A 25,554-nucleotide genomic window follows, 5' to 3' on the forward strand; every position below is an offset into this window, starting at 1 on the left:
TAAAGATCACACAAGTAACAGGCTCAACAGAATCTCCACAGATGACATGATCATTTCTAAATGATGATGTTGTGTATGTATATTTCCTGACAGTGAGATATTTAAAAATTAGAATCCAGTTGTTAGAAGGTTGTGACTTCAAGTACAGTACAGTGGATATCTCTAGATCTGAACTCATCTTTTTAGTGTATGCATGTGTGTGAAAGACAGGAATGTTATAACTTACAAGTAGTCTGTATTCGGTGGTGCTTGATTGTATTCTTTGATAAGTATGTGATAAGACTGTTATCAGTGCTTTCCATTGTTCACTTCTCAGCAAACTGTGATCAACTACTGTATGTCACAGCAGGCAACTGCACTGTATTCTGCTCTTATCCTAACACCCACATATCACACAGACATTTGTTTCAGGCTTACTGCTTTTGGCATATATATATATATATATATATATATGGCTGTTTATTAATACTTATAAAGTACACATTCTACATTACCATATTCTACTTCACTAATACCCAATACCTTGTTTTTTGTTTTTTTGTTTTTTTGAGGCAAAAGCCATAGTTAATGGTTTGTTAACAGCAAGAACTGGACCTTAAAATAAAGTATAAACACATATATAAATAAATATATAAATATTTACAAACCCATTTCTTATTAATAATCATTGTTGCTCTTTATAACTGTTAAAGTACTAAGATACATATTAAAGGTTTAAATCTAAATCTTTAAATCAGGTTGGTTTCTTGGTTCTTCAAAGCACTTACATTTTAAAAATTTTAAGGAATAGATAATAAAAAGTTCTTTTTGAAACTTAAAATATTATTTAATATTTTATGAATATTTTATGATTTAATAATTGTCTTCAACTTTCAATTGAGAAACACTTTTAGGCGTGCTGTAGGCTGCTTTAAAAATAACTACTGGTATTCATCTACGATTGTGAGCTCGTTTTCCAGAGGTTTTAGAAAATAATGCTCAACGAGTACTTTTGGGGTACTTTTTCTGTACCGTTTTCGCCACGTAAACTTCTCATCGGAGTATGTTTATTGAAGACAGGAACACACTCCACAGACAATACAGACTCCCCCTCGCACAAGCCCTGCACCACCACCACGACCAAAAGCTCGGGAAAAAAAAAAAAGAGTCATTCCTTTTTTCTCTTCTTTCTTTCTTTCTTTGTTTTTATTTATTGGAATGGATGACATTTCAGAGTAGGCTCAAATTTACGACTGTTTACAGGGTGAACTAAGCTAAGCAAAACTTGAGAAAATTTACTGAAATTACAGAAATCTATGGAATTTACTTTTTCTACCAGTTCGGCCCTTTATAGTCAGCTACACGTGATTTAAACTTGTGCTAAATATCCCTGTACACCAGACAAAATACACACTTGGGTATGTAAAGTTTATGTATGTCCGTGCATTTGAAATTTGCAAGATTATATTATACATGTGTGTTGTAAATGTCTATAAACATCTATAAATAAAAATCTATAAATAAAACTTTAAGACAGGATCAGTTGCTCTCTTTATTCAGCAAAATGCAACTATTAAAATAACTTTTGTCTTTGACAATACAGAATCTGGTAAAATTACATCTTAAAACTTACTTGGGCAACACTTTAGAATACTGTTCCATCACTAATGAATAACTAAGAACAAATGACTAATGCACTATTAACATTATAGTAACTACTATTAACTAGAAACTAATGAATCAGTAAGTAGTAATGATCAGTTAAAAGTGGTAGTTTGCTATCAGCTAATCAGTAACTACTTTTTTTTTTTTTTTCTCCTGGAGAACTACTAAGAACTACTATATACAGGTTCATAATTTATGTGAATCATGGAAAATGTATGATTAATTCTACAATTAATTCTTAATAATTAATCTTAATTCTGATTCTGAGCATCTTGGTAACCCATTAGTAATGACTCAAGAATTACCAAATCCTTCAGAAGGGATTATTATTTGGATCAGTATTCTAAAATAAAGATCATGACAACTCTCTAGAAATAACTAAAATCACTGCAAGCTCCTGATGTATATGTAAGGTTTTCAATAGTAATGATTCGAGTGTTACTACATCTTTCTAATTATTTGGATCAGTATTCTAATATACTAGTAAATACTTGAGTCATTACTAGTGGGTTACCATGATCTTCACCGCAAATGTATTATACGTTTTGCATTATTCACATTAATTATGAACCTGTATATAGTAGTTCTTAGTAGTTCTCCCGGAGATATGAAAAAAAAAAAAATATATAGTAGTTACTGATTAGCTAATAGTGAACTACCACTAGTGCTATTATATTCTGATGTTAATCAGAGTTTCTTGTTAGTTAATAGTAGCTACTAGAATGTTAATAGTGCATTAGTCATTTGTTCCTGTGTAGTTATTCATTAATGATGGAACAGTATTCTGTGTTACCCTTACTTGTATCAGAGAGGAAAGTGGTGTTTTCACCTGAATAAAGATGACCAAATAAGTATAAGGCACTTTAGAGTTCAGACCTGCAGTGACTGCAAACAGACTTATTTGTTTGTTTGTTAGCATACGAATCTGCATGATGCTACATTTTGAGGTGGCTATGAGAAAACTGAAAAATAGATGTCATAACTTCAAATGAGCAGATTTATAAGTTTCCCAAGCAGTTTGTACTGTGAGGGAATGAATTAGTGGTGTAGTAACGTACTTTCAGTGGAAGCTGACCAATAGAGGGCGATAGGGCGCCACCTTCCCTAAGTCACACAGGCCCTTATAATACAATATGATATTCGAAAACACCAAACCACTGATTCATTTTTTCCCCCATTTCACAACCATTGTGAAGCAGTTGTATGTTTGTATATGATATGAAATTATATGATATATGATATGATATATGATATGATATGATATGAAGCAAATAATAAACACCCAGGTAAAAAGAAATGCGCTTTAAGATATGCTTAATATCAATTTTAAGATGTGCTTCTTTACATTTCATTTAAAATACACTTCTTGAGCTACAGTTTAAATACATTTTAAGCTTCACTTTATTGTGCTTTAATCACATTTTCAAAGCATATCAGCTCATTAGAAATGCATTACCAATACACAACAAGAGCCACTATTAGCTTTTCAGTGTTCCAAAAGGTATCATATCTAGTAAACTTTAATGTGCCTTTTTGGGTACATAACCAAAAAAAAAAAAAAAAAAAAAAATCCTTGAGGACATTAAAAAAAAAGTACAGCTGCATATAAACTTGTCTTGACCAAAATAGTTACAATAAAATAAAATAAAGATCAGTGAAATTCTATGACAGAACAATTTGTAGAATATCTGTATTAGTGGAAAGTACACCATGAATATTCCATCACTGAATTTTAACCATCTTCATCTTCATGGAGGGTCGCTTTTTTCGTTGAGTACAATGCATTTTCTGCATCTGAGTACACTGTGGTATTTGAAAACTGCTTCACAAGGGCTGTAAAATGGGGGAAAAAATGAATCAGTGGTTTGGTGTTTTCAATATCATATCCATGTTTATCCATGCCTGTCATCGCTATACAGCAGTCTGTGTTACATTGAACATAAGGTTAGAAGACAACACTGCTTACAGTAAACGAAGTTAAATCCTAAAGTCACTTATTGTTATTTGAAGCAATAATGTTGTCAACTATTGTTACATTCTCACTCCCAACTCGTCACAGGGTGCTTGGTCAGGGTACCTCTTTAGCGTCACTTTTGGACGTGGGGTCCTACATAGCTTTTAGCTATTTGAATTATGCGTCCCATACAAAGCCCCCCAACCCCTACCCTAAACCTACCCACTTCTGAACAATATAAAACACGTAACAAGCAAATAAAAAGACAGTGCAGGTATGTATTGCAAAAACTGACCATAAAAACACTGTATAAAAGAATTACAAACAAGTTGTGTTGCATTTCAAGTACTCCAATATCTTTAAACGAAGAACACAGTAAATCATAAGGTTTTAATTGCTGAAAATGATCTTGCTCCTGCACACCCCCAAAAAAAAAAAACACCCCATCATATATGCAACAATGGCAAAATTATTACTCAAAATGTAATTTAATCATGACAACAAAATTTTCAATGCCTTTCACATCAGCACAGCAAAGGTTTCGTATTTAAAGCAATGGAGGACCCTGCACATCAAAAAATGACACTAAAAGGGGTACCCTGAGCATCAAAAAGTTACGGCAAGGGGCCCTGACTAAGTGTCAGTATGTGACAAGTTGGGAGTGAGAATGTGTTGAATGGATTTATACATTTATATTAAACTGAAAAGCATAGTCTCCACATGGTTTGCTATGCTGCCAAAGGAATTTGAAGAAATATGAGATTTAATTTTTGATTTTGAAAAAAGCTTTATTTACAAATACTCTAAAAATATCCCAGATAACACATCTATGTATGCAAAATGTCTGTTAAAGATCACTTTATCTGGAAAGCATCTCCTGTGTACAAACATCTGACAGACATCTGTAAGATGTCAGTTTTACATACATTCTAAATCATAAACTTCTTAAAGACATCTAATAGACATCTATTTGACATCTGACAGGAAACTTTCTATAGACGTATTACAGATTAGCAAACACTCTAAAAAATACATCTTCCAGATGTAAATGCAAACATCAAACAGACGTCTCTGTGATGTATATATAATGTATATATCATGTAAAACAAACTAAGATTACATGATTAAAGTCGTAATATTTCGACAGTAAAGTCAAAATTATGAGAATAAAGTCGAAATATTTTGAAAATAAATTCAGAATATTTAAAATAAAGTATATAATATAATATTTTGAGAGTATATTCTAGCCTACTGTGCATGTAAAGCCCAGCTGGGGAGCACTGGGAGATATTCCAAAGTCTCAGCTTTCAAAATTGGTCAGTTTTATAGCAGTATGCAGTATAGCAGTAACAATATGTCTGTTACAATAATGTGTTTTCCACACTCTTTAACATGGCGTGACAGATCACTGTATTTGCCTCAGTTTAAGCGGCATGTAAATCAGTCATCTTTCTGATTGTAATGAGACATTTGTTTCATTAAGGCTTTACCGTTTTGTTTTGTTTTTCATTCCTTCTGTTCCTTTACAGTTATATTGTGCTATAAACAGAGATGGGCAGTATTTAAATTAGATGTATTTTAAATAAATTATTATTAATTGCTAAATATGTACAGTATTTTGTAATTAGTATTTTTTCTGGACCAAAAAAAAAAAAAAAAAAAAAAAAGAAAAGAAAAGAAAAAAAAAACATCTAATGTAATTTGTAATTAAATACTTAGAGAGACAGTGTTTTGTATTTGAAATACTCAAAATACATAATGAAGTAGTTTATTTTATTCTCAGATAATATAATATCTTTCTTCACCAAACAACAACAACAAAAACACTATGTATACATTTATTCCTGACAGACATACAAATTCCTTGAATGTGTAAACATACCTGGCAAAAAAGCTCTTTCTTCCTGCCAACTGTAGCCTATCATAGTTTTTGGCTAGATGCAAGTGAATCATATGACATTATGTTGGGTTAGTTCATTAAGTAATCCGGTTTTATTAAGTGACGTAAGTGCTTTGTTTGCACAAAAAAAAAAAAAAAAAAAAAAAAAAAGTCCTGTGGTAATTTGAACACTCACTCATGTGCGTTATGTTGATGCGAGTCTACTATGGCATGAACACAAGACAAAAAAATGTTGTAATGCACTTGTGAACACACAATGCAGATCAATATTTGTATAAGAAAAAAGGTTAAATTACGTTTTATTGTGCAAACAGAGCATTCGCGTCACTTAATAAAATTGAGGTTAAACCACTAAAGTCACATGGAGTACTTTAACAATGTCTTTCCTTACCCTACCATTCTGGGCTTTGAAAGCATAAGTTGCATTGCTGCCAATGGAGGGAAAGCTCTCAAATTTCCTCAGAAAGATCTCCATTTATGTTCAGAAGAGGAACAAAGGTCTTATAGGAGTGAAACAACACAAGGGTGAGTAATTAATGACAGAATTTTCATTTTTGGGTGAACTAACACTTTAATTCGGCCATGGTTTCATCTAACTGAAGAAAAAAAAAGAAAAAAAAAGAAAGAAAGAAAGAAAGAAAGAAAGAAAGAAAGAAAGAAAGAAAGAAAAAGACAGAAAGAAAGAAGCTGTTTTGGTGCTCAGTGCAAACTGGCTAAGTATGTATTAAAATATATACTATCAGATATTGCTCACTGAATGATATTACAGGATAGAATAAAAAGGTCTAGAACTTCACTTGCTAGCTGACAAGTGACATTAGCTTGCTTGGCAAAAGTTAGCTACTTGTTCAGAATTTGTGCTCTGCATTTAACCCATCCAAGTACACACACACATAGTAGTGAACACACACGCATCGTGGCGTGAACGCACACTCAGGGCCGTGGGCCGCCATATTGTTGCTCAAGGGTCTCACCTCAGTCGTGGTTTGAAGGTGAAGGAGAGAGCTGTACATCCATTCTCCCCACCTACAATCCTTGCCAGACCTGAGACTCTCTAACTATTAGGCCACGACTGCCCCCAATAAGAACAAGGGTTTCTAAATTCTTCATAGAGCCCTTTAACAGCTAAATATCAGCATTTTTAGGAGGTAATCTTTACTGTTGACAGTGAAACAGCCTGAGCCATTCTTTTGAGTAGGACTAGGTAGTATGACAATACAATTTTGGAGGACTGCTTAATTTTTGACATGCTTATAAAGAAATGACGAAGAAGCGATAAAGAAACATGAAAAAATAAAGTGTGGAAATGCTTGATGGTATTCAGGTAAACAGAAATTAGAAGAAATATTGATCAATAAATTGGATTTATTGTCTATAGGGTTAAAGAATATGTTGTTTATAAATATGTTTATAAGTTGTTAAAAGGGGAAAGCACTCATCTTTTTCTTATATGTGTATCTAAATGTAATGGCAATGTCTCTTGCATTTGATTGCTTGTAAATATTGTTTATATTTTTGTATTTTCAGATTACAAATAACTTGAATTTTAATTAAATACATTTCTCACACCAGAATTTTTTGTATTTTTCATTAAATACATTGGTTTAGCAAGTATTTGTAATTTGTAACTAAATGCTTTCTGAGGTAATTGTGCCCATCTCTGGACACACCTGAACCAGCTAATAAAGTGCTTACTAGGCATACTAGAAACTTCCCAGGAGGTGTGTTAAGGCAAGTTGGAGCTAAACCCTGCAAGACACCGGCCCTCCAGAACCGAGTTTGGGCAATTGAGTTGTAACTGAGACTTAATGGGGGAAAGTCACATAAGAGAAAAAATATATATTGTTTAAATCGTTACTGCAATTACTGCAACTTGATGAGATTCATACATGGCTTTCATACAAAATCAAGAAGTATAACATAGTTTTCTTTTTTCTAATGTTTATTTAACCAAGAAAAGGTGACTGGGACATGAATTTACAATGTAAATTAAACAATTTTAAACGTTGAAGAACCGCACACTATTGATATACAGTACTGTGCAAAAGTCTTAGGCCACTAGTATTATCACCAGCTAAAAAATGGTTTAAAGTAAGTTATCTTTTGCTGTAGTGTGTCAGTAGGAAACATCAGTTTACATTTCCAAACATTCTGTTTGCCATTAACTGTAATAATCTAGTGAGATTTTTGTTTGCACAAGGAGTCTGACAACAGCCAGTGCTCCACACAGAGATCTGATCTCACCATCATCCAGTCTGTCTCTGGAATGACATGAAGAAACAGAATAACTGAAACAGACTAAATCCAGAAGAACTGTTTCAACATCTCTAAGATGTTTCAAGTAACCTACCTGCAAAGCTACCTGAAAAACTCTGCACAAGTGCACCTAGGGCAAAAGCTACTTTAAATGCAAAGGATGGTCACATCAAATGCTGATTTATTTTAGATAATAGAAGTTCATTGATAAAGAAAATCTATTTATGGCATTGTTTTTGACAGCATCCTCATTTTATGTGCCCAACTCCCTAAAAATTTTAACAGTACTGTAGCTTTGTAGGTATAGGTCTCTTAAAGCATCTTGGAGATGTTGCCACAGTTCTTCTGGATTTAGTCTGTCTCCATTTTTTCTGTTTCTTAAGACAGACTGGATTGAATGACAGAGAGATCACATCTCTGTTTGCACAAGGAGTCTGACAACAGTCTGTGCTCCATACAAAAATCTCACTGGATTATTATAATTAATAGCAAAATGAATGTTTAGAAATGTAAAATGATATTTCTTACTGACACACTACAGCAACAGACTGACTTTAATTGACTTTAAACCATTTTTAGCTGATGAAAATACTAGTGGTGAAAAGACTTTTGCACAGTACTGTATATCAGACATATCATATATATATATATATATATATATATATATATATATATATATGAATGAATGAATGAATGAATCAAATGTTCTACTGCTTTTTATTTCCATGTGTAAAAAATGATATATACATGAAAAGTTTAAAAACTGAGACACAAACTGGACAAGATTCGCAGACATTTAATGGAATAATTAGTCCCTGAAAAAAGAAGGGTGCTTTCCTGTAGCAGAACTACATATATATGGTTCACTGAGCAAGCGTGAAAATTTGTATATGTAATATGTAATATGTAAAGCCTATTTGAATTGAGCAAAATTATCTTTAAAACTAGATGTTTCCTTCTCACAATATGCATGTGTTGCATTCTATATGAGAGACAGACATAGCAAGACATACTGAGTTATTTTTAAGGATTATATATATACATGGGTATCTTCAAGATGCAGTAAAGAAATAAAATATTAATTTTTGTCTTTATATTCTTATCTATTCAAACGCACAAATCACACATATTTGACACCCTCAAGTGGCCTGCACCAGCAAATCTTTCTGTGTCTATAAATTCCATTTGTTCCATACATTATGAAATACAGAAAAGTATTCATCGATATTTTGTATCATTGGTATTTTAAAGAAATATAGTGTCTTTTCATCATTTACTTAATGTTCAATTAAATCAAAAATTAATTAAACTGTTGATAACCACAATTCATTAATAATCTTCTTGAGCCAAAATAACATTTAATGTTTTGTCTATTCAAAAGAAGTTTAAGAATTTATTCAAAAGGAGAGAGAAAAGAAAGATTGCAGATGTTTATAAAGCATGAACTGGTTAAAGGAACCATGATAAAATTGGGGAAACATCCATATACAAAAAGTGTTTGAACTGTACAGATTTCTAACTGTTTCTAAAACTGCAGTCCATGTTTGTCTAGTTTGATCATCAGTTCTTTACTTAGTTGGCATGACAAATTAAGTTTTTACAAAGGAAAATGTAAAGCATTTATATATAAACACACAGTTGACTTAAATGATACAAATATATTTTATAAGCCCTCTCCAGATTTATAAGGTACAGTATGCTCAAGTGTAAAACTTAGGTTTGGATGGGCTTTAATAGGGTCAGCCTCCCCCTGTTGTTATAGTGAGGGGTGTGCATGCACGTCTGTGTGTATCTGTATGTAAAGGTGTGTATGTTTGTGTTAGGCATGCTCATTCTGTTCAATATTGGCAACAAGTCCCTTTGTATCAATAGTGGCAGGAGACCGTATTAGGTCGGAATTTATGTAGAGTCTGTTGTCGAACGTACATTCACCAATCACAGGCGTAGGGATTCTCTTGAAAAACAAAAATGTGGCAAGCGCTGCCATAGCAATTATGACCAAGACAACCCCTACTGCGATACCAGCAGAGCCATGAGGGGTCTCTTTCACCACAGTGACTGAAATGCAAAGACAGAAATTAGTAGCAACATTAAATGTGTCTAGAATTAGAATTCATAGAAATATGTATTGTTATTTTAAATTTAGGGCTGTCAAGAGTGATAAGAATTTTGAGATGTTAAATGTCTATTTGGCTTTACACGCAAGTGTGCTTGCAAGAGGCACAGATGCCATGCCCATCTTCTCACGTGAGATGCGTTGATGTAAATGTGTGTGTGTGTGGAAGCCCAAAAATTTATTTAAAACTTTAATGTGTATTAATGTATGCTCATTGAGTTACACCGTTTAATAATTGTTTGCTATTATGTTGTGTACATTATGTATAGAAGCTGTTTACTTTTTTCTAAGATCATTTTCGTTAAGAAGAAAATTAGTTGCATTTATTATTTGTGAATAATTTTTTTGTTGTGTTAAGTATTTTTATTTTAAAATGCCTTTTAGACTAGCGGCGTGACCAAAAAAATAAAAAATATATATATATTTTTTAAAAAGTTTTAAACTAAACATTTCCTCATGCTGGGAGAAGTATGTGTGTGAAGAAATGTCATAATGTAAGTAAGTACATAAATACACAGTGTATATTTTCCTAGTCTCTGTTTTTATTTGAGCTCCATCAGATGAGGCATGCTTCCTCAAGGCACTTCATGTCATGCCTAACAATGGCCTTCAGCCGTGACTGTACAGCAGGGGTGGAGAACATACAGCCTCTGCAAGACAGTTTGATCCAGCCCACGAGTATGTCAGAAAATACAAAAAAAATAAAAAATAAAAAAATAAATAATAAATAAACTAATAAAAGACAGTAGTTATTTTTTCTGTGACAAACAATAACATAAAATAGTCAGTATAATAAATAATATATTATAAATTATATTATAGCGTGAACGTAACAGGCACATAACATTAGTGGTTGTCATTACTGATAAGCCTCATGGTGACAGGCAAGAAAAGAAAAGCAGAATGTCACTTTTCAAGAAAAATGGACAAACAATAATTTTTTTTGTTAAAGTGAAAGGCAAGCCAGTCTGCGTAGTTTGTGGGGATGTGCTTGCAGTGAGGAAAAAAGACAATCTTGAGCACCATTACTGCTCAAAGCATGCTAAACTGGATGAGTTGCAAGGACAAATGCACTTAGATGAAGTTAACTCTTCGGTTTTCACAAGACCGCATTCTGACACAGAGAATGCTATTCATACAGGATGTGTGGTGAGCAAGCTAATAGATAAACCTCATTTAGAAGGAGAATTCCTGAAAGAGTGCGTTGTTGCCGCTGTGGCGCTGCTAGCACCAGACAAAGTAAAATTATTCCAAAGTATCAGTTTATCTCGAAGAACTGACACTGAATGAATTGCTGATATGGCACAAGACATTGAAACAGTACTGAAGGACACCACAAAAAAAAAAAAAAAAATCCAGTTTTTCCTCTCTGGTCTGAGATGAAACAAGACATAATGAATACCGCCCAATTAGACATTTTTGTGCGTAAAATTACTGCTGAGTTTAATACAACTGGGGAATTGCTACCAAAGGCGAGGATTTGTTTGATGAAGTTGTTCTGGCAATGAACAAATTTGAGTTACCATTTTAAAAGTTAAGTGGCCTTGCCACAGATAGAGCTCCAGCTATGCTTGGCCCATAAAAGGGGTTACAGGAGAAGTTCACTTCCAGAACAAAAATTTACAGATAATTTACTCACTCTCTTGTCATCCAAGATTTTCGTGTCTTTCTTTCTTCAGTCAATAAGAAATTATGTTTCTTGAGGAAAACATTTAAGGTATTTTCTACATATAGTGGACTTCAATGGTGCCCCCAAGTTTGAACTTCCAAAATGCAGTTTAGTGTAGCTTCAAAGGGCACCCTACTGGCACACCTGGACCTGGTTCCCAGAACTAATGCTCCTTGTGACTGCCCCTCCTTGGCGGACACCCTATGGCACCCGTGTCCAGACCTCTGGAAACTACATGTCTGGTCCCTGGATGGGACGTGGAGGTTCTAGGTGACCTACCCCAAGGAGTGGTAAACACCATCACTTCGGTGAGAGCCCAGTCCATAAGACACGCTTACACCTTGAAGTGGAACCTGTTTGTCGAGTGGTGTTCCTCCCGCAGAGAGGACCCCCAAAGATGCTTGATCGGAGTCGTGCTCTCCTTTTTGCAGCAAGGGTTGGAGCGAAGGCTGTCTCCCTCCACCCTTAAAGTCTACGTGGCTGCTATTGCTGTGCACCATGACCCCATAGAAGTCGGTGGGAAAGCATGACCTGGTCATCAGGTTCCTCAGGGGGGCAAAAAGGCTCCACCCCGGCCCCCCTCTGTACCCTCTTGGGATCTGTCCCTAGCGCTGACAGCACTACAGCAGGACCCGTTTGAGCCTTTGCAGTCAGTCGAGCTGAAGTTCCTTTCAATAAAGACTCTGCTCTTGCTTGCATTTGCCTCCATCAAGAGGGTAGGGGACCTGCACGCATTTTCGGTTGATGAATCATGCCTAGAGTTCGGGACAGTGGATTCCCAGGTAACCCTGAGGCCCCAGCCGGTTCTCCTTACTCCCTTCAGGGACCAGGTGGTGAGCCTGCAAGCACTGCCTCCAGAGGAGGCAGACCCAGCCCTAGCTTTGCTAGGGCTGGTTCAGGTCCAACTCTGGTTCAGGTCCAACTTTACTGACTTCTTTACACAGTCGGCCCTGGTGAAAAAAACAGCATATGCTGGTAGGTATGTTTTGATGCTGGGATGCTGGTTAGGTATGTTCTGATGCTGGTTTAAGCTGGTCCTTTGCTGGTTTATGCTGGTCCTTTGCTGGTTTATGCTGGTCATGTTGCTGGTCAAGGACCAGCATAAACCAGCAAAGGACCTGCTTAAACCAGCATCAAAACATACCTACCAGCATATGCTGTTTTTTTCACCAGCAGGCTTCGGCCTTTCCTTAATTTGATGCCAAACAAATAAAAAATAAATTAAACTTGTTCTTATCGCAAGTGAACTTTGGACCAGTTCTTCTCTCTCCACACAACATGCTCCTCAGCAAAGGTGAGTTAGCCTTTTGATTCTTTCTGCTGATGAGAAACTTGCAGTGTGTGCTGTCAGTCTGACTTCTCAGAAACGTCCCAAGACAGATGTACCCTGTTCAGCACTGAACTGGAAAGCAATTCCAGCTAGTGTTCACCACATTCTGTCTTCTAAAGCATTTGTCTTACATGGACAACCAGCCTTTCTGGGGGACTTGAGTGAATTAGTGTCATTGTAAACCTGCAACATTTGAGAAATCACAGATTTGGAATGACCAACTGCTCTTGCAATGGCTGAAAGGACCATCCCTTTGGCCATCATCTGGACAACATTCTATCACAGGGTTTCAGTCACCTTAGAGCAGTCCACCATCTTGCAATCTCATTGAAAACTGGAGGAATGCTGCCAGTTGAATAGGGTTTGTTACATAATTAAGGAAATTAGCACCATTAGTGCCATATTAACACCAAAAATTTGGAGGTAACTTTAAGTGTTCTCTAATTTTAATCAGAGTTCTTTTTTTTCCCTCAAATATCTAATTTAAGCTTTCTATACTGCACTTCAGAATACATTTAATTTATGAAATATGTTTAAAAACTGCCCTTCTACTCCTGTTGGGATAACTTCAATCAATCCATTCGTTCGAGATTTTGTCAGAAGTTGTGTGTTGCTTGGAGACGCAAAACAGTTAATTGCGTCAAAAATGTAATTAGATTAACTTGTTAAATAGACAGCCCTTACACATTAGTATTAATGTGTACACTTTGACAGCCCTAATTATAATTAACTCCTTGCAGCACTTGAAATATAGATGCATTACATACGTGGTATTGATGGCTTCTCTGTTGGTGGTATAACTGAAAAATAAAGACATATATGTACATGTTTATGAAAGGTAACCTCTAACATTAAACTGAATGTAAAAAAATAAAGTTGCATTTGTATATTTGTTGGACAACTAACCTTTCACAGTCTTGCAAATATACGGCTTGTAAGAATTGCAGTTTGTGGTACTCCACATACCAGTGCTTGACTGGACTTCCACACAACTACCAAAATCACTAGGCATCCGGGGTTTCCAGTTTGTGTAATCTACCACCATATTATCAATCCACATCCATTCACCTGTGACACACACATTCATACACACACATCAGGTGGTGCTTCTGAAATCATTTTGAGTATTGTTTGTTTGGATTAAATACATTTCTAACCCATATGACTGCGGTGCATGCCAATCCAGAATGATTTGATTCCATCCTGCATGATCTCTACATTCCGTTGAATAAACAGAGATTCTATTGGGTCCTCAATACTGACCAGTGATGCTCCTAAAATTAGAGAACAGTCTTATTATTGTTATTATTATTGTTGCTTTTTCAGTCACCAAGCAGCACAAAAGATGGTCCATTTACTATGCAATCAAATATTTAATGTTCGTGTTACTTTTGAAGCTTTAGTATTTTTAAAACATTGCCTCACTGTGTTTGCCAAGGAAATAAAAAGTCATACTTCCAATAATAGCATCCCTACATAGATGCGGTATTATTATTTTTGTTTTTATGTTTAAATTAAAACAAATAAACTTACTCTTGTGCCCTTGTACAAAGCAAGTAATGCCTACCCATTCTCATGCATTCCACTGTGGCATGAGCCCAGTTTTCAGACATAGAGCCCATGAAGGCATAACAGTGTCCTCTAAAAGGGATCCAGGTTTTACGTTTCTTTGACTCAGGGCAGTTTCCTGGCATCTGAGGTGGGTCTGTGGGAGCAATGGCTTTGGGACAGTGGAAGGATGTTAGCATATTATCTTGAACTAGAAATTCAACTAAAAACAATTATAAGCACCACTGTACAAGTGTCTATTTAATGTGATTATGTCTGAAATGTGCATTTTCTTCTTTAAATTTTATAAAGTAGTTTTTACATAATTAAATTTGCTGAAGTAATGTTGATGAAGTAATGTTAAATGAAATACCTGTTGATCGCTTGCACAGGGAATAATACTTGTTGCTGCATGCAGCCGTTTTCCAGTCACCATCCGTGTCAATATATACACAAGCTAAATTATTTTTGGGCTCTCCTGTTGCCCATCTACTGTAGCTTAGAAGCCAGTTGTCCACCCAGCGGTACTGACCATGTGTCTAAAGCAAATAAATTTTATTTTTAAGATTCTTGACATTATCAACATGGCTTAACATTCTAGCAGTGACCATGATTTTGCCATGCAGAACTTGTTCAACATCTTTTGTTGGTCCTCAAACAACATTCCTGTCAAAGAAAGTCTTCACACTAACCCTAATTTTTGATCCTAAACATAATATATATAATCAGAGGCAAAAGGCAAATTATACGGGGATAAGAAAGTTACTGAAGCCCAAACCCCAGCACTAATCTTCAAAATCTCACTGGTTGATGACAGAGTGTTTTCCAGGATCCACAAGGATGTAGATCCAGGAACATTCTTTGTTACCCATTTGAGCACACTCATGCACACATTATGTTAGTATAGTATAGCGTTAGCCTGACACTGCAGTTAATTTCTTTCAAATGTCTATTAAACACTTTTAAGTTTTTACATATAATGTTGTAATGTGTTTTAATGAGTGCACTTTATAATATTTTATGCACATGGGAATTACAAATTTTTAAATGCATTTCTGTACCAGGTTGCTGTTGAGACCGATCCACAAAGGCTCCTTAAGTTTGCTGACTCTAAGGATTGTGTAAGCCTGGCTGATGGAATCTAGCACACTGGCAAGGTCAGCATCATCTGCTTTACACTGTCTCCTGGCTTCATCCCAGCTCATTTTCTCCATCCGAACCTTGTATGAATCATTTTTCAGTGTGAAGAAATGTTGTGGCAATGCTGTAGTCACAGGACGAGCAAGCTGAGAGTCTATAACACAAATTAAATACAGGTTACACACGTTAGGTGAAATATGCTAAATAAATTAACAGTGACCTGGTCTAACAATTACTGCTTACCAGTAAACTGGTTTGTGTTGTACTACAAGTCATAACTGTATACTGCAAAGATTTGCATGAGCTGTGACCAGTGCATTTGTGATATACTTAACTAAAATATATCACAAATGTATTAACATATTACTTCAGGTATAAAGCTTGCAATGATTTGATTTTGATGACTGATCCAACCTGTTTTCCTTTTACAGATGAAACTTCTTAGATCTCCGCAGATTTTGACTTTCCACACACCTGTCATCTTTTCTGGGCTTCTAACCATGACAACACAGTCAAAATTCTGGATGGAATAGAGTTCAGAAAATTATCTCAGCATGACCACACAAACAAACAAAATAATCAAAGAATCATTTTTTTTTCTATGTACATTTTCTACATAAATAAACTATAAGAATTCATGTTCAGCACCCCCCACCCCAATCCTTCTCATGAACACAGTCTTTACTTAGCCTGCTTACAATTATGTATACAATTAGAATAAACCTGAAAACATTACATAAATAAAAGACAGACTGGCTTAATTTTCCTGTTGAAAAGACCCGAATATGCTGGTTAGGTACGTTTCGAAGCATGGCAGCTGGTTTGAGCTGGTCCTTAGTTGGTTCTGAGCTGGTTATAAGCTGGTTATGAGCTGGTTTAAACTGGTCATGTGCTGCTACAGTAAGCTGGTCCTAAGCAGCTAGTTCCTTCTTATAACCAGCTCAGGATCAGCTTAAACCATTTTATGACCAACTAAGGGTCAGCTTAACCCAGCTGCCATGCTTCAAAATATACCTAATCAGCATATGCTGGTCTTTTCAACAGGGATGGCAAACAGAAGCAAAGTCTTCAACATGTTTTAATGGGTGTGCATTGAATATTTCAACTGCAACAACAGATGCTTCGACATGTTTTTAACATGTGTAACCTTATGGAATAAAACTGTGTAACCTTATGGAATAAAATGTGCTCCATGAAGAGGTAATAATGACTGTCAAGCTTTGGGGTGCTGATTGACTCCATCTACGTTTTGATTATCACTCTGAATCCAATTCATAGTCTTTTTTAAGCTTTTTGTTCAAAACGTTATTTATTTCTGTTTTATTATTATTTATGAAACTTACCCACATTCAAGTGTTTATAAGAAAAGAATGCATGAAGCTAGAATAAAATGTTTTTGTTTACAAGCAGATACCCTGTTTTTTTTTTCTTTTGATGTTTTGTATGTTCAGATATCGTCTGTGTATTAATTGGTGCTCCAGCTAAACACGTGATGGACATTTACTACTAATCACAGAACTGGCTTTACTGACTAAATGCGTATGACAATCGCATGCGATTTATCGGGGAACCCCGAATACAAATTAATACCTAAATAGGTACATAGTAGTATACTTAAAGTATGATGTAAAGCTCACTTAAAGAAAACTTATGAGTATACTTGCAGTATAAACTGCTAAACTAGTAGTTTACTGAGACTATACTTCAAAAGGTACTAAAAATGCTACACGTATTTAATTACTAAACTCTCAGTATACTTATGAGTTCACTTTTAGTATAGTTGCAGTATGAACTAAAACATAGATATAAACTAGTTGTGTTCTTAATTTTACTACTGTTATACTTAAATTATACTTAATGTATACTAATGTATACTTTTACATACTAGAAAGTGGCCCAATATGCCATATGCAGTAATGAATGAGTATGACAAACAACATACATTACCAAGATGCTCCCTTTCATAGGTTCACTCAATATTGCATCAATAGATACTTTGGAAACACTATACCACAAGCTATACTACAGTGTGACTGCTAGTTTATGAGACCATGAAAGGTCTACAGACGGACAGATCAATAATAACCTGTTTAACCAGACAGAACCTTGGAACTGGGGGTCAGGTCGACATCCAGATTATAAAATCTGAGAAAAGTTTGTGGAGAGGTCCAGCCTGCTGATATACAAATATCCTTCAAAGATGCACCTTAAGAGAATGCCTAAAGGGAGGCCTTAAATCTATTGAAATGGCAAAATAACTGAGCATAAGCAGTAGACATGGGACCCCCATTGACAGGTTTGAGAAGCACTGCTCTCTGCAATTTATTGATGTTGAACTCTTTGATCCAGTATCAGTCGATAGTCAAACTAATACAAGGTGTTAAAACCAGGCCAAAGGGTTAAACTCGCAATTGGTAAGCTTTGCCCGCAAAAGCAAACCAAAACAAAACCTATCTAAGTTTCTGAATGATCTGAATATGAATATACACTCCTGAACAAAATCTTAAGACCAGGGGAAACACTACAAGTATTCACAGTTTGTGCTGGTGGATCAAAACCAGGTTGTAAGTACTGCTTCAAAATGGCAAAAGAAGAAAGGAGGAGCAGGCGCCAAAAAATATAGAGTAGGCAATTTATCAGCTGATCAAACATTTAAGACCATAGCCTTCAATAGTTTAAATCTGCGCAAAATATGGCTTTCATGTCATTGTTCTTCAGGCAGTCACACTGTCATGACCTCCTGATGGCAATGGCAAAAAGGCTTTCTGTCTTTGAACGTGGCAGGAGTGTTGAGCTGCTTGCACAATGCCTCACACAACGTGCCATCGCTGCTGAGATTGGACACAGTAAGACAGCCATTTTACATTTCTCAAAAGATCCTGAGAGTTATGAGACAAAAAAGTCAAGTGGTAGACCCAAAGAAAAATCACCTGTATTGAGCCGGAGGATCCGACATGCTGAAGACACAGACTGATCCTCGACCCAAATTAAGGTCCTTACTGATGCTGACTGCAGCCCAATAACCATAAGACGGCATCTGCAAGAGAAGGGCTTCAAGAACAAAAAATGCCCACATCTTCTCCCACACCACAAACTTGCCCATTTGGAATTTGCAAGGGAGCACCAAACATGGCACACTGAAAGATGTATTTTTTTTCTGACGAGAAAAAAAAATTAAGCTGCATGGTCCTGATGGCTTCTAATGTTACTGGCATGACATGGAGATCTCACTGGAGATGTTTTCTACGTGACACAGCAGAGGAGGCTCCATCATGATCTGGGGTGCTTTTTCCTTCAATGGAAAAATATAGCTTCAGGTTGTGCAGGGGCGTCAAACGGCCGCTGGCTATGTGGACATGTTGCAGCGGGCATCCCTCTTGACTGAGGGCCCTCGTCTGTGCGGTAATGACTGGTTCTTTCAACAGGACAACTCTGCAGTTTACAACGCCCACCTGACAAAGGAGAATAACGTCTCTGTTTTGGACCTTCCTGTGTGTTCCCCTAATCTAAATTGCATTGAGAATGTTTGGGGATGGATGGCAAGGAAAGTTTACAAAAAATGACGTCAGTTCCAGACTGTGGATGCCCTTTGTGAGGCCATCTTCACCACATGGACACACATTCCCACCAGCTTCTTGGAAACAGTTGAACCAAGCATGCCAAAATGAATGTAATCAACAAGAATGGTGGGGCTACTCACTACTAAGTCCTTTTTTGACACTTTTAGCTCTGTTGTGGGTTTTTTTTTTTTTTTGGGTGATGGTCTTAAACTTTTGATCAGCTGATGAACAGTCTGTTTGAGTTTTCTTCACTTTTCTATAAATTGCCTGCTCTCTATTTTTTGGCTCTTGCTCCTATTTCTTCTTTTGCCATTTTAAAGCAGTACTTACAACCTGGATACGATCCACCAGCACGCAATGTGAATATTTGTAATGTTTCCCCTGGTCTTAAGATTTTGTTCAGGAGTGTATGTATCTTTCAGAACTGTTGTAATCAGCCAGTCTTTGGTTGGATCTGGCACATATTGTGCCTCTGCGTCAACATTCGTAAACTGCCATACTTGTGTAACATTCTGTTAACTCTTTAACATCCATAAAAACATAACATCCTGTGAAAACACAGGTCTTTTAATATGTGTCTCTTGACCAATCATGGGAGCACTCTTTTAACCCCAGCTTACCAAACAATAACCTCTAACTCTAACTCTCAGCTGTTGCCTCTCCGTGTATGTCTCAGAAATCAGAGCTTGGCAAGAGTAATGTCAACAAAAATACTCCATCATACATGTTCTAGGCTACTGTTTGTGTATATTTAAGTGTCAGTAAATTAAACCTTGTACAATATGATACACAAATGAACGAAATGAGCAGAGCATGATTGCCGCGCTGTCGTCTCTGTGCATCTCCGTCTCTCCAAAACGTTTTCTGTCAAGACAAGAGTAGGCTAATAATCAACTTAGATACTGTACGTATACATTTTCTTCTAGGTCTACAAGTTTGCTTCTTTATCTTTTGCTGGTTTGTGTGGCACACACACATTTGTTTAGTGAAGTTAAAAAACTAAATAAATAAAAAACACTTACTTATAATAAGTTCTGCATAATGGAAATGTGCACCTTGAATTTATTCAGTCATGTTCAAATGATCACTAAACGTTTGTCATTAAATCTCTCTGCTTGCATAAATTTATTTTTAGAAACTATTAATTTTATGTTTTAGAACACTGAATAGGGCAAATAGTCAAAACACAAATATTTTTCCATACCTTTTTCCACACTTCTCCAGACCTGCACATTACTTAAGTGAAGTTCCATACTTTTCAAACGCAGGAACTGGTGAGCCAAAGGACAGCATGCTTTTTTACATAAACCTACAAAATTATTATGCAATAATGACTGTGTGAAGTAAATAGTCTGAGTGTAAACTTTATGAATGAAATAAGCACAAATAAAATAGGAGTGTTGCAGTTGGGTCATTCCTGTTATACAGGAATACTTATTCGCCTTCCGAAATAGAGTACAATTCCATTGAGATCATTTTCAGAAAGTGATATTGTTTATTTTTACTGCTGGAATTTAACTGCACAAACTTAGGTAAGCGTCAACACTTTGTGTCAAACTGTTTGTTTGTTAATTTAGTTAATCCAAATTAATTATATCATCTTTATTTTAAACAATTATAAACAAAATTGCTACAGCCAACTTAGCTCAAAATTTTCCACCCTTTGTAAGGGCTATAAACCTAACAGTGTGGAATGTAAAACTAATAGGGTGGACATTCTAATTAAATAAATGGTATTTATTGTACATAGCAAATTCTATATATATATGTGTATATTATATATAATATATATATCTATAAAATACTTTGCAGAAACTTTAAGCTCCCAGGTCTCTGGTAAAGAACCCGAGCTTGGAGGAAGAAAAAAGACTGCCTACTAGGGCAAGGGGAAAATATAAAAAAAATTCAATGCTGTTTTGTCGGGTATCCTCAAAAGCACAGTCTTAAATGAGTTAAATAATGTTTTAAATTAACTTAAGGAGTTGTGAGAAAATGAGATGCGTGTCAGATCCGTGTCATGTGCCGCAGCATCAGGTCTTAAAGTCACAGCAGCAAACAAAAGTATCAAATCAAAGAACAAAGGTAACTGAGAATACTGTAGCTATAATATGATTTAGTCTATATTTAATGTATAATTTATGCAGTTAAGACTGAAAAGTGTTTGATAACTTTATTTCTGTAGGGTGAAGACAACAAAAGTAGGACATCAGCTAAAATGGGACAAATAAGCTTTTGGTTTAGTGCTCCTTTAAAAATGGGTGGTCTTGAAATGTAATAACACTACTTATTATTTTATAACACTACTTATTATTTGAATATCAACATTTGATTAGTCAAATGTAAATCATATGGACGTGGTTACCTGTTACGGAGTGAAGGATGTGTGAAGCGGGCGAATCCAAATGCAAGCTTTTATTAGACAGCTTCGACAGAGGCATTGTCATATACAGGCTTGGAGTCGAACAATGGCAGACAGTTGCAGCATAGGCAAGACATAAGAGTCCATCCATGAAACAAGCGAGGGTCGATCGGCGGGGTACGCAGTCCAAGGGATGAGGCAAAACGGTAAACAACTAGACAGGCGAGAGTTCATACGAGGGGCAAAACAGAGCAATAGTGGACTTGTGTCGTGGAGCACAGGTGGAACTGGTAGCCACCACAGGCCTGAAGACCACCAGTGCAGGGACTAAATCCCCACAATGTAGCTGAAGACCACCACGGCAGATCAGGTGGTGCTAGAGATGATAATTGAGCTAGTGAATCCAGTGTAACAGACGACCAGAGCAGAGCAGTTGACCAAGGTGGAGCAGATGACCACCACCGGTTAAGAGACCATAGTGAAGCAGAGACATGGAAGGACCACCTGGCCATGACAGAACAGGCAGGCAGTTTGTGAACAGCCCCTGTGGCCATGACATGACATATCTCAGTTGCCATAGCATGCCAGGCAGAATATCCTTAAATGGCATCAGTGGCTGTAGAATGACAGACAGAGGGTTTGTGATGGGCCTCTGTGGCCATCACATGGCTGGCACAGGGATCAGAAAGAAACTAAAGGACCACATGGCAGGAACACATGAGGGAAAAAGGAAATTACATGACATGACAGGAACCATAACTATGAAAAAGACAAAATTAAAGGCATGAAAACAATGGGCCTTATTTATAAAACACAAGCAGAGCGAATTTTTGTATAAATCATTCGTAAAGCCACTCTAACATAAACTTCCGAATTCATGAAAATTTTAGTATTTTCAAAATGTTATTTTGTACGAAAGAAATGTTCACCTGCACCCTACCACGTGTACATGGTGCGTAAGACGTTCTGTGTTCTTTTTGGCAAACCGATGACACTGAATTTTGATGCGCTGACATAATAAATACAAGGTCTTCTGCCTTTGTCATGTTTTTGAATTTTTTTTTTTTTTTTTCTGAGTTAATAGCTGTAAATATGCACTGTCACTATTTAACCAGCCGTAACAAATAGCCTACCGACCACAGACTGTAAAAAAAATACAGACTAACCATCCTACTTGTACAACGACTGCTTACAACAATGAATAAGTCAATATTACTGGTTACTGCTTTTTTATATTTAGTAATGTAATAAATTTCGCTTTCGCCAACCTAGGGACGCCAATTAAGGTAGTGAATTCAACTTTCGCCAACCTAGGGAGGTGAAATAGGGTAGTGATGGATACTCATGTCACAGCTGACGTTATGATTCTTGGATCGCGTCAATTAATGTGTGGTTATGAGTACATTACATAAGAAAGATTGGTGGGATCTCTAACTTGTAGAACCTCTTCTGTATTATCAACAGAAGCAAGACAAGTTGTAATAAAATAAATTTTATTAACAAAAGATAGACAAGAGTAATCAACAACTACTAAATGAATACCATGAATGAGGAAGGAATAAAGTGCAAAAGATGCATAAAAAGCAAGTGATTACGTTGGGAGTTGCTATGTCAGAGCTACGTTATCTGGACAGATAAACTGTTGCTACTCTGAAACAAACAAGGTGAAGAACCTTATTATGCATCAAACAAATACGTGTAAGATTTGTTATCAACTGCAATCAGCTATATAATACCTAATGTAACTTAGAAAATCATATACTGATAATATACAACAATGCCAAGGTCTCTGGAAGAGGTTTGGAAGTGATTTTTACGTTCTCTGTGGTTGATGAGCAGTCCGGTGGCGGCGACTTCTTCCACTGGTTGCACTGGTGGCAGTACAGTGGGGAAAGGAGCAGGAATCCGTTTCGACAGCCTTGAAGATGAAGCACTGTAGGATGCTGATCTCCTGGAGCACCAAGGGTCCTAAGATCTGGAACACGCAGATGTGGCCCTGGAGTAGGTGCTGAAGGTTCTTAGCTTGGAACACGCAAGCAAAAGTACCTGAAGTGAAGGTTTGCTCGCCGGAGCTTAACTTTGTTGCAAATGTCTGTGTGTCTTCTGCCTCTCTGGGCTAGAGACTCAGAACTTGGTCAGTTCGCTTTGTCTCTCCAGGATGGAGACTCAGGATGCTGCATCAGTTGTCTCACTGGACGAAGACTCTGAACGTAGATTATCTCTTTCCTTGCAGGCTAGAGGCTCAGAACGTGGTCGTATCGGTTGCTGCCTCAAAAGCTGGAGACTTGGACTTGGTATCTGTTGTTGTCTCACCTTTGCAGGCCGGAGACTCAGAACGAAGGTTGATCTGTTGCTGCCTTCCCTGTAGCAGGCCGCAGACTCAGAATGTTGGTGTTTCTGTTAACGTCCCCTGGACGTGCCGGACTGAACTGTGTATCCTGCTATAGTCCCTTCCTTCGCGGGTAGCAGACTCAGAACGGGGGTTTGTTCTGTTGGTGTCTTTTCCTTCATAGGTAGCAGACTCAGAACGTTGGTTGTCCTGTTTGTGTCTCTTAGACATGCCGGAGACTCAGAACAAGGAGTGTCTTTTGGAAGGGTACCTTTACCCCTTTCCGAAGAGGAGGAGATTGCATTTTGGCGCTTCTCCATTTTCATGCTGTGATTGGCTGGTCCCATCAGAGTGGGGGGACACGGGGTGGCCCACCCTTCTTACCTCCTGTGGAATTTATTTGCATAGTCCAAACACAAAGCTAGAAAAGTGTCACTAAAGTTTTACCAGTGCATTTCTCACTTCTCAAACCATAGCCAGAATGCATTTGGCAATGTTACGAACACATGATGGGAAAAGATTGAACTGTCATGCATGCATTCATTTGTCCATTAACAGCTAAGTTTGTGTAAGGTGTTGCACTACACGTTGCTGTCACAAGGAACACTTATTTCTCTGAATAAGTATAAGATGTGTGTGTTGTAGTGTGCATCAGATTTAAGGTTTGAAAACAGTTATGAACGGATTTGGATGGATCTCCATGATCTCTCTTAGTTTCACCAACTGCTGCTGCATCTGGAGGTCCTGAGGAATTTTTATGGTTGGTCACAGGCCAAACCATTAGGAATCACTCTTAAGGTGGGTGAAGGGCACAAACTGCATTTTGACCAATAGGAAGTTCTGTCCTTCCCGGGCTTTGTACCAAAGGTGGTCTTCTTGCGCTCTAAGAGATGTCTGGCTGTTGTCCTGGCATCTTTATCTGATGGTGTTGGACAGTTTGTTTATGTTAGTTCACCAAGATCCAATCAAAATGTAGCAAACCTATGTCCAGTATTGTGGTCAGGGAGGGCTCCTGCCATAAACTGGGCCCTGGAATGTGCTGTCCACTACAGTAAATTTTTTAAAAATGAGATATCAGTAATACATTGCCACCGTGGATATTCCAAATCCTAGCAACCAAATAACCGTCTCAGCTGGAAAAAACGCTATGCCACCAAACGTTCTCAAGCGACAGCAGCTGGTCAATTTTAACCTGACTTTTTTTTTGTATTTTAGCTGGCTAAAAACTCTTTTGTTCACATGCTATTGAATATTTATTGCTAGACACATATATTTTTTTTCCCCATTTATGCAATATACTGGAGCCAAACCTGAGAAAGTAGACCAGATATCCCACTGTGTTCCTGGACATGCAATTTGCGCAGCTGTAATTCATAGGCGGCGATTATGCTAATTGTGAATGAGCTATCAACGCATGCTATTTATGAATAATTTAAATTCATTAACGTACTGTTTCACTGTGGTGCATTGGCTTTATGCTGTCCACCCAGATGACAAACCAAGTCCTTAGCAAAAAACAACAACAACACTGTATCCAAAATGCATTGGCTCACCAGGAAAATGCTGCTCTGGTCTAGAAGTAAGAACCACTTGTGTGAGGGGCTAGGGGCTGGGGGCTGGGTTACTGTGACCAACAAGATGAACAGAAATTTTTGACTGGGCTTTTTTGAAATAGCAGCTAAACATGAACTTGTTGGATTTGCTGTGTTTGGGTGCCAATGTAGGTTCACAATTGTTGTTCCCATTGTT

General features: G+C 36.8%; 1 protein-coding gene across 1 annotated transcript in view; it reads right to left on the reverse strand.

Moving 5' to 3' along the window:
* Positions 1–5,352: 5,352 nt before the first annotated feature.
* The window catches only part of mrc1a (mannose receptor, C type 1a), a 71,893-nt gene continuing 51,691 nt past the window's right edge, over positions 5,353–25,554 (reverse strand). Inside the window, exons 23-30 of the mRNA XM_051115167.1 lie at positions 15,972–16,077; positions 15,479–15,711; positions 14,791–14,956; positions 14,437–14,589; positions 14,027–14,143; positions 13,776–13,937; positions 13,637–13,669; positions 5,353–9,812 (exon numbers count right to left, since the gene is read on the reverse strand). Coding sequence (XP_050971124.1) covers positions 9,574–9,812; positions 13,637–13,669; positions 13,776–13,937; positions 14,027–14,143; positions 14,437–14,589; positions 14,791–14,956; positions 15,479–15,711; positions 15,972–16,077 — 1,209 coding nt within the window. The 3' untranslated portion in view covers positions 5,353–9,573. The remainder of the gene's footprint in view (positions 9,813–13,636; positions 13,670–13,775; positions 13,938–14,026; positions 14,144–14,436; positions 14,590–14,790; positions 14,957–15,478; positions 15,712–15,971; positions 16,078–25,554) is intronic.

This window comes from Labeo rohita, chromosome 7 (genome assembly GCF_022985175.1).
Source record: "Labeo rohita strain BAU-BD-2019 chromosome 7, IGBB_LRoh.1.0, whole genome shotgun sequence".
Taxonomy (NCBI): Eukaryota; Metazoa; Chordata; class Actinopteri; order Cypriniformes; family Cyprinidae; genus Labeo; species Labeo rohita.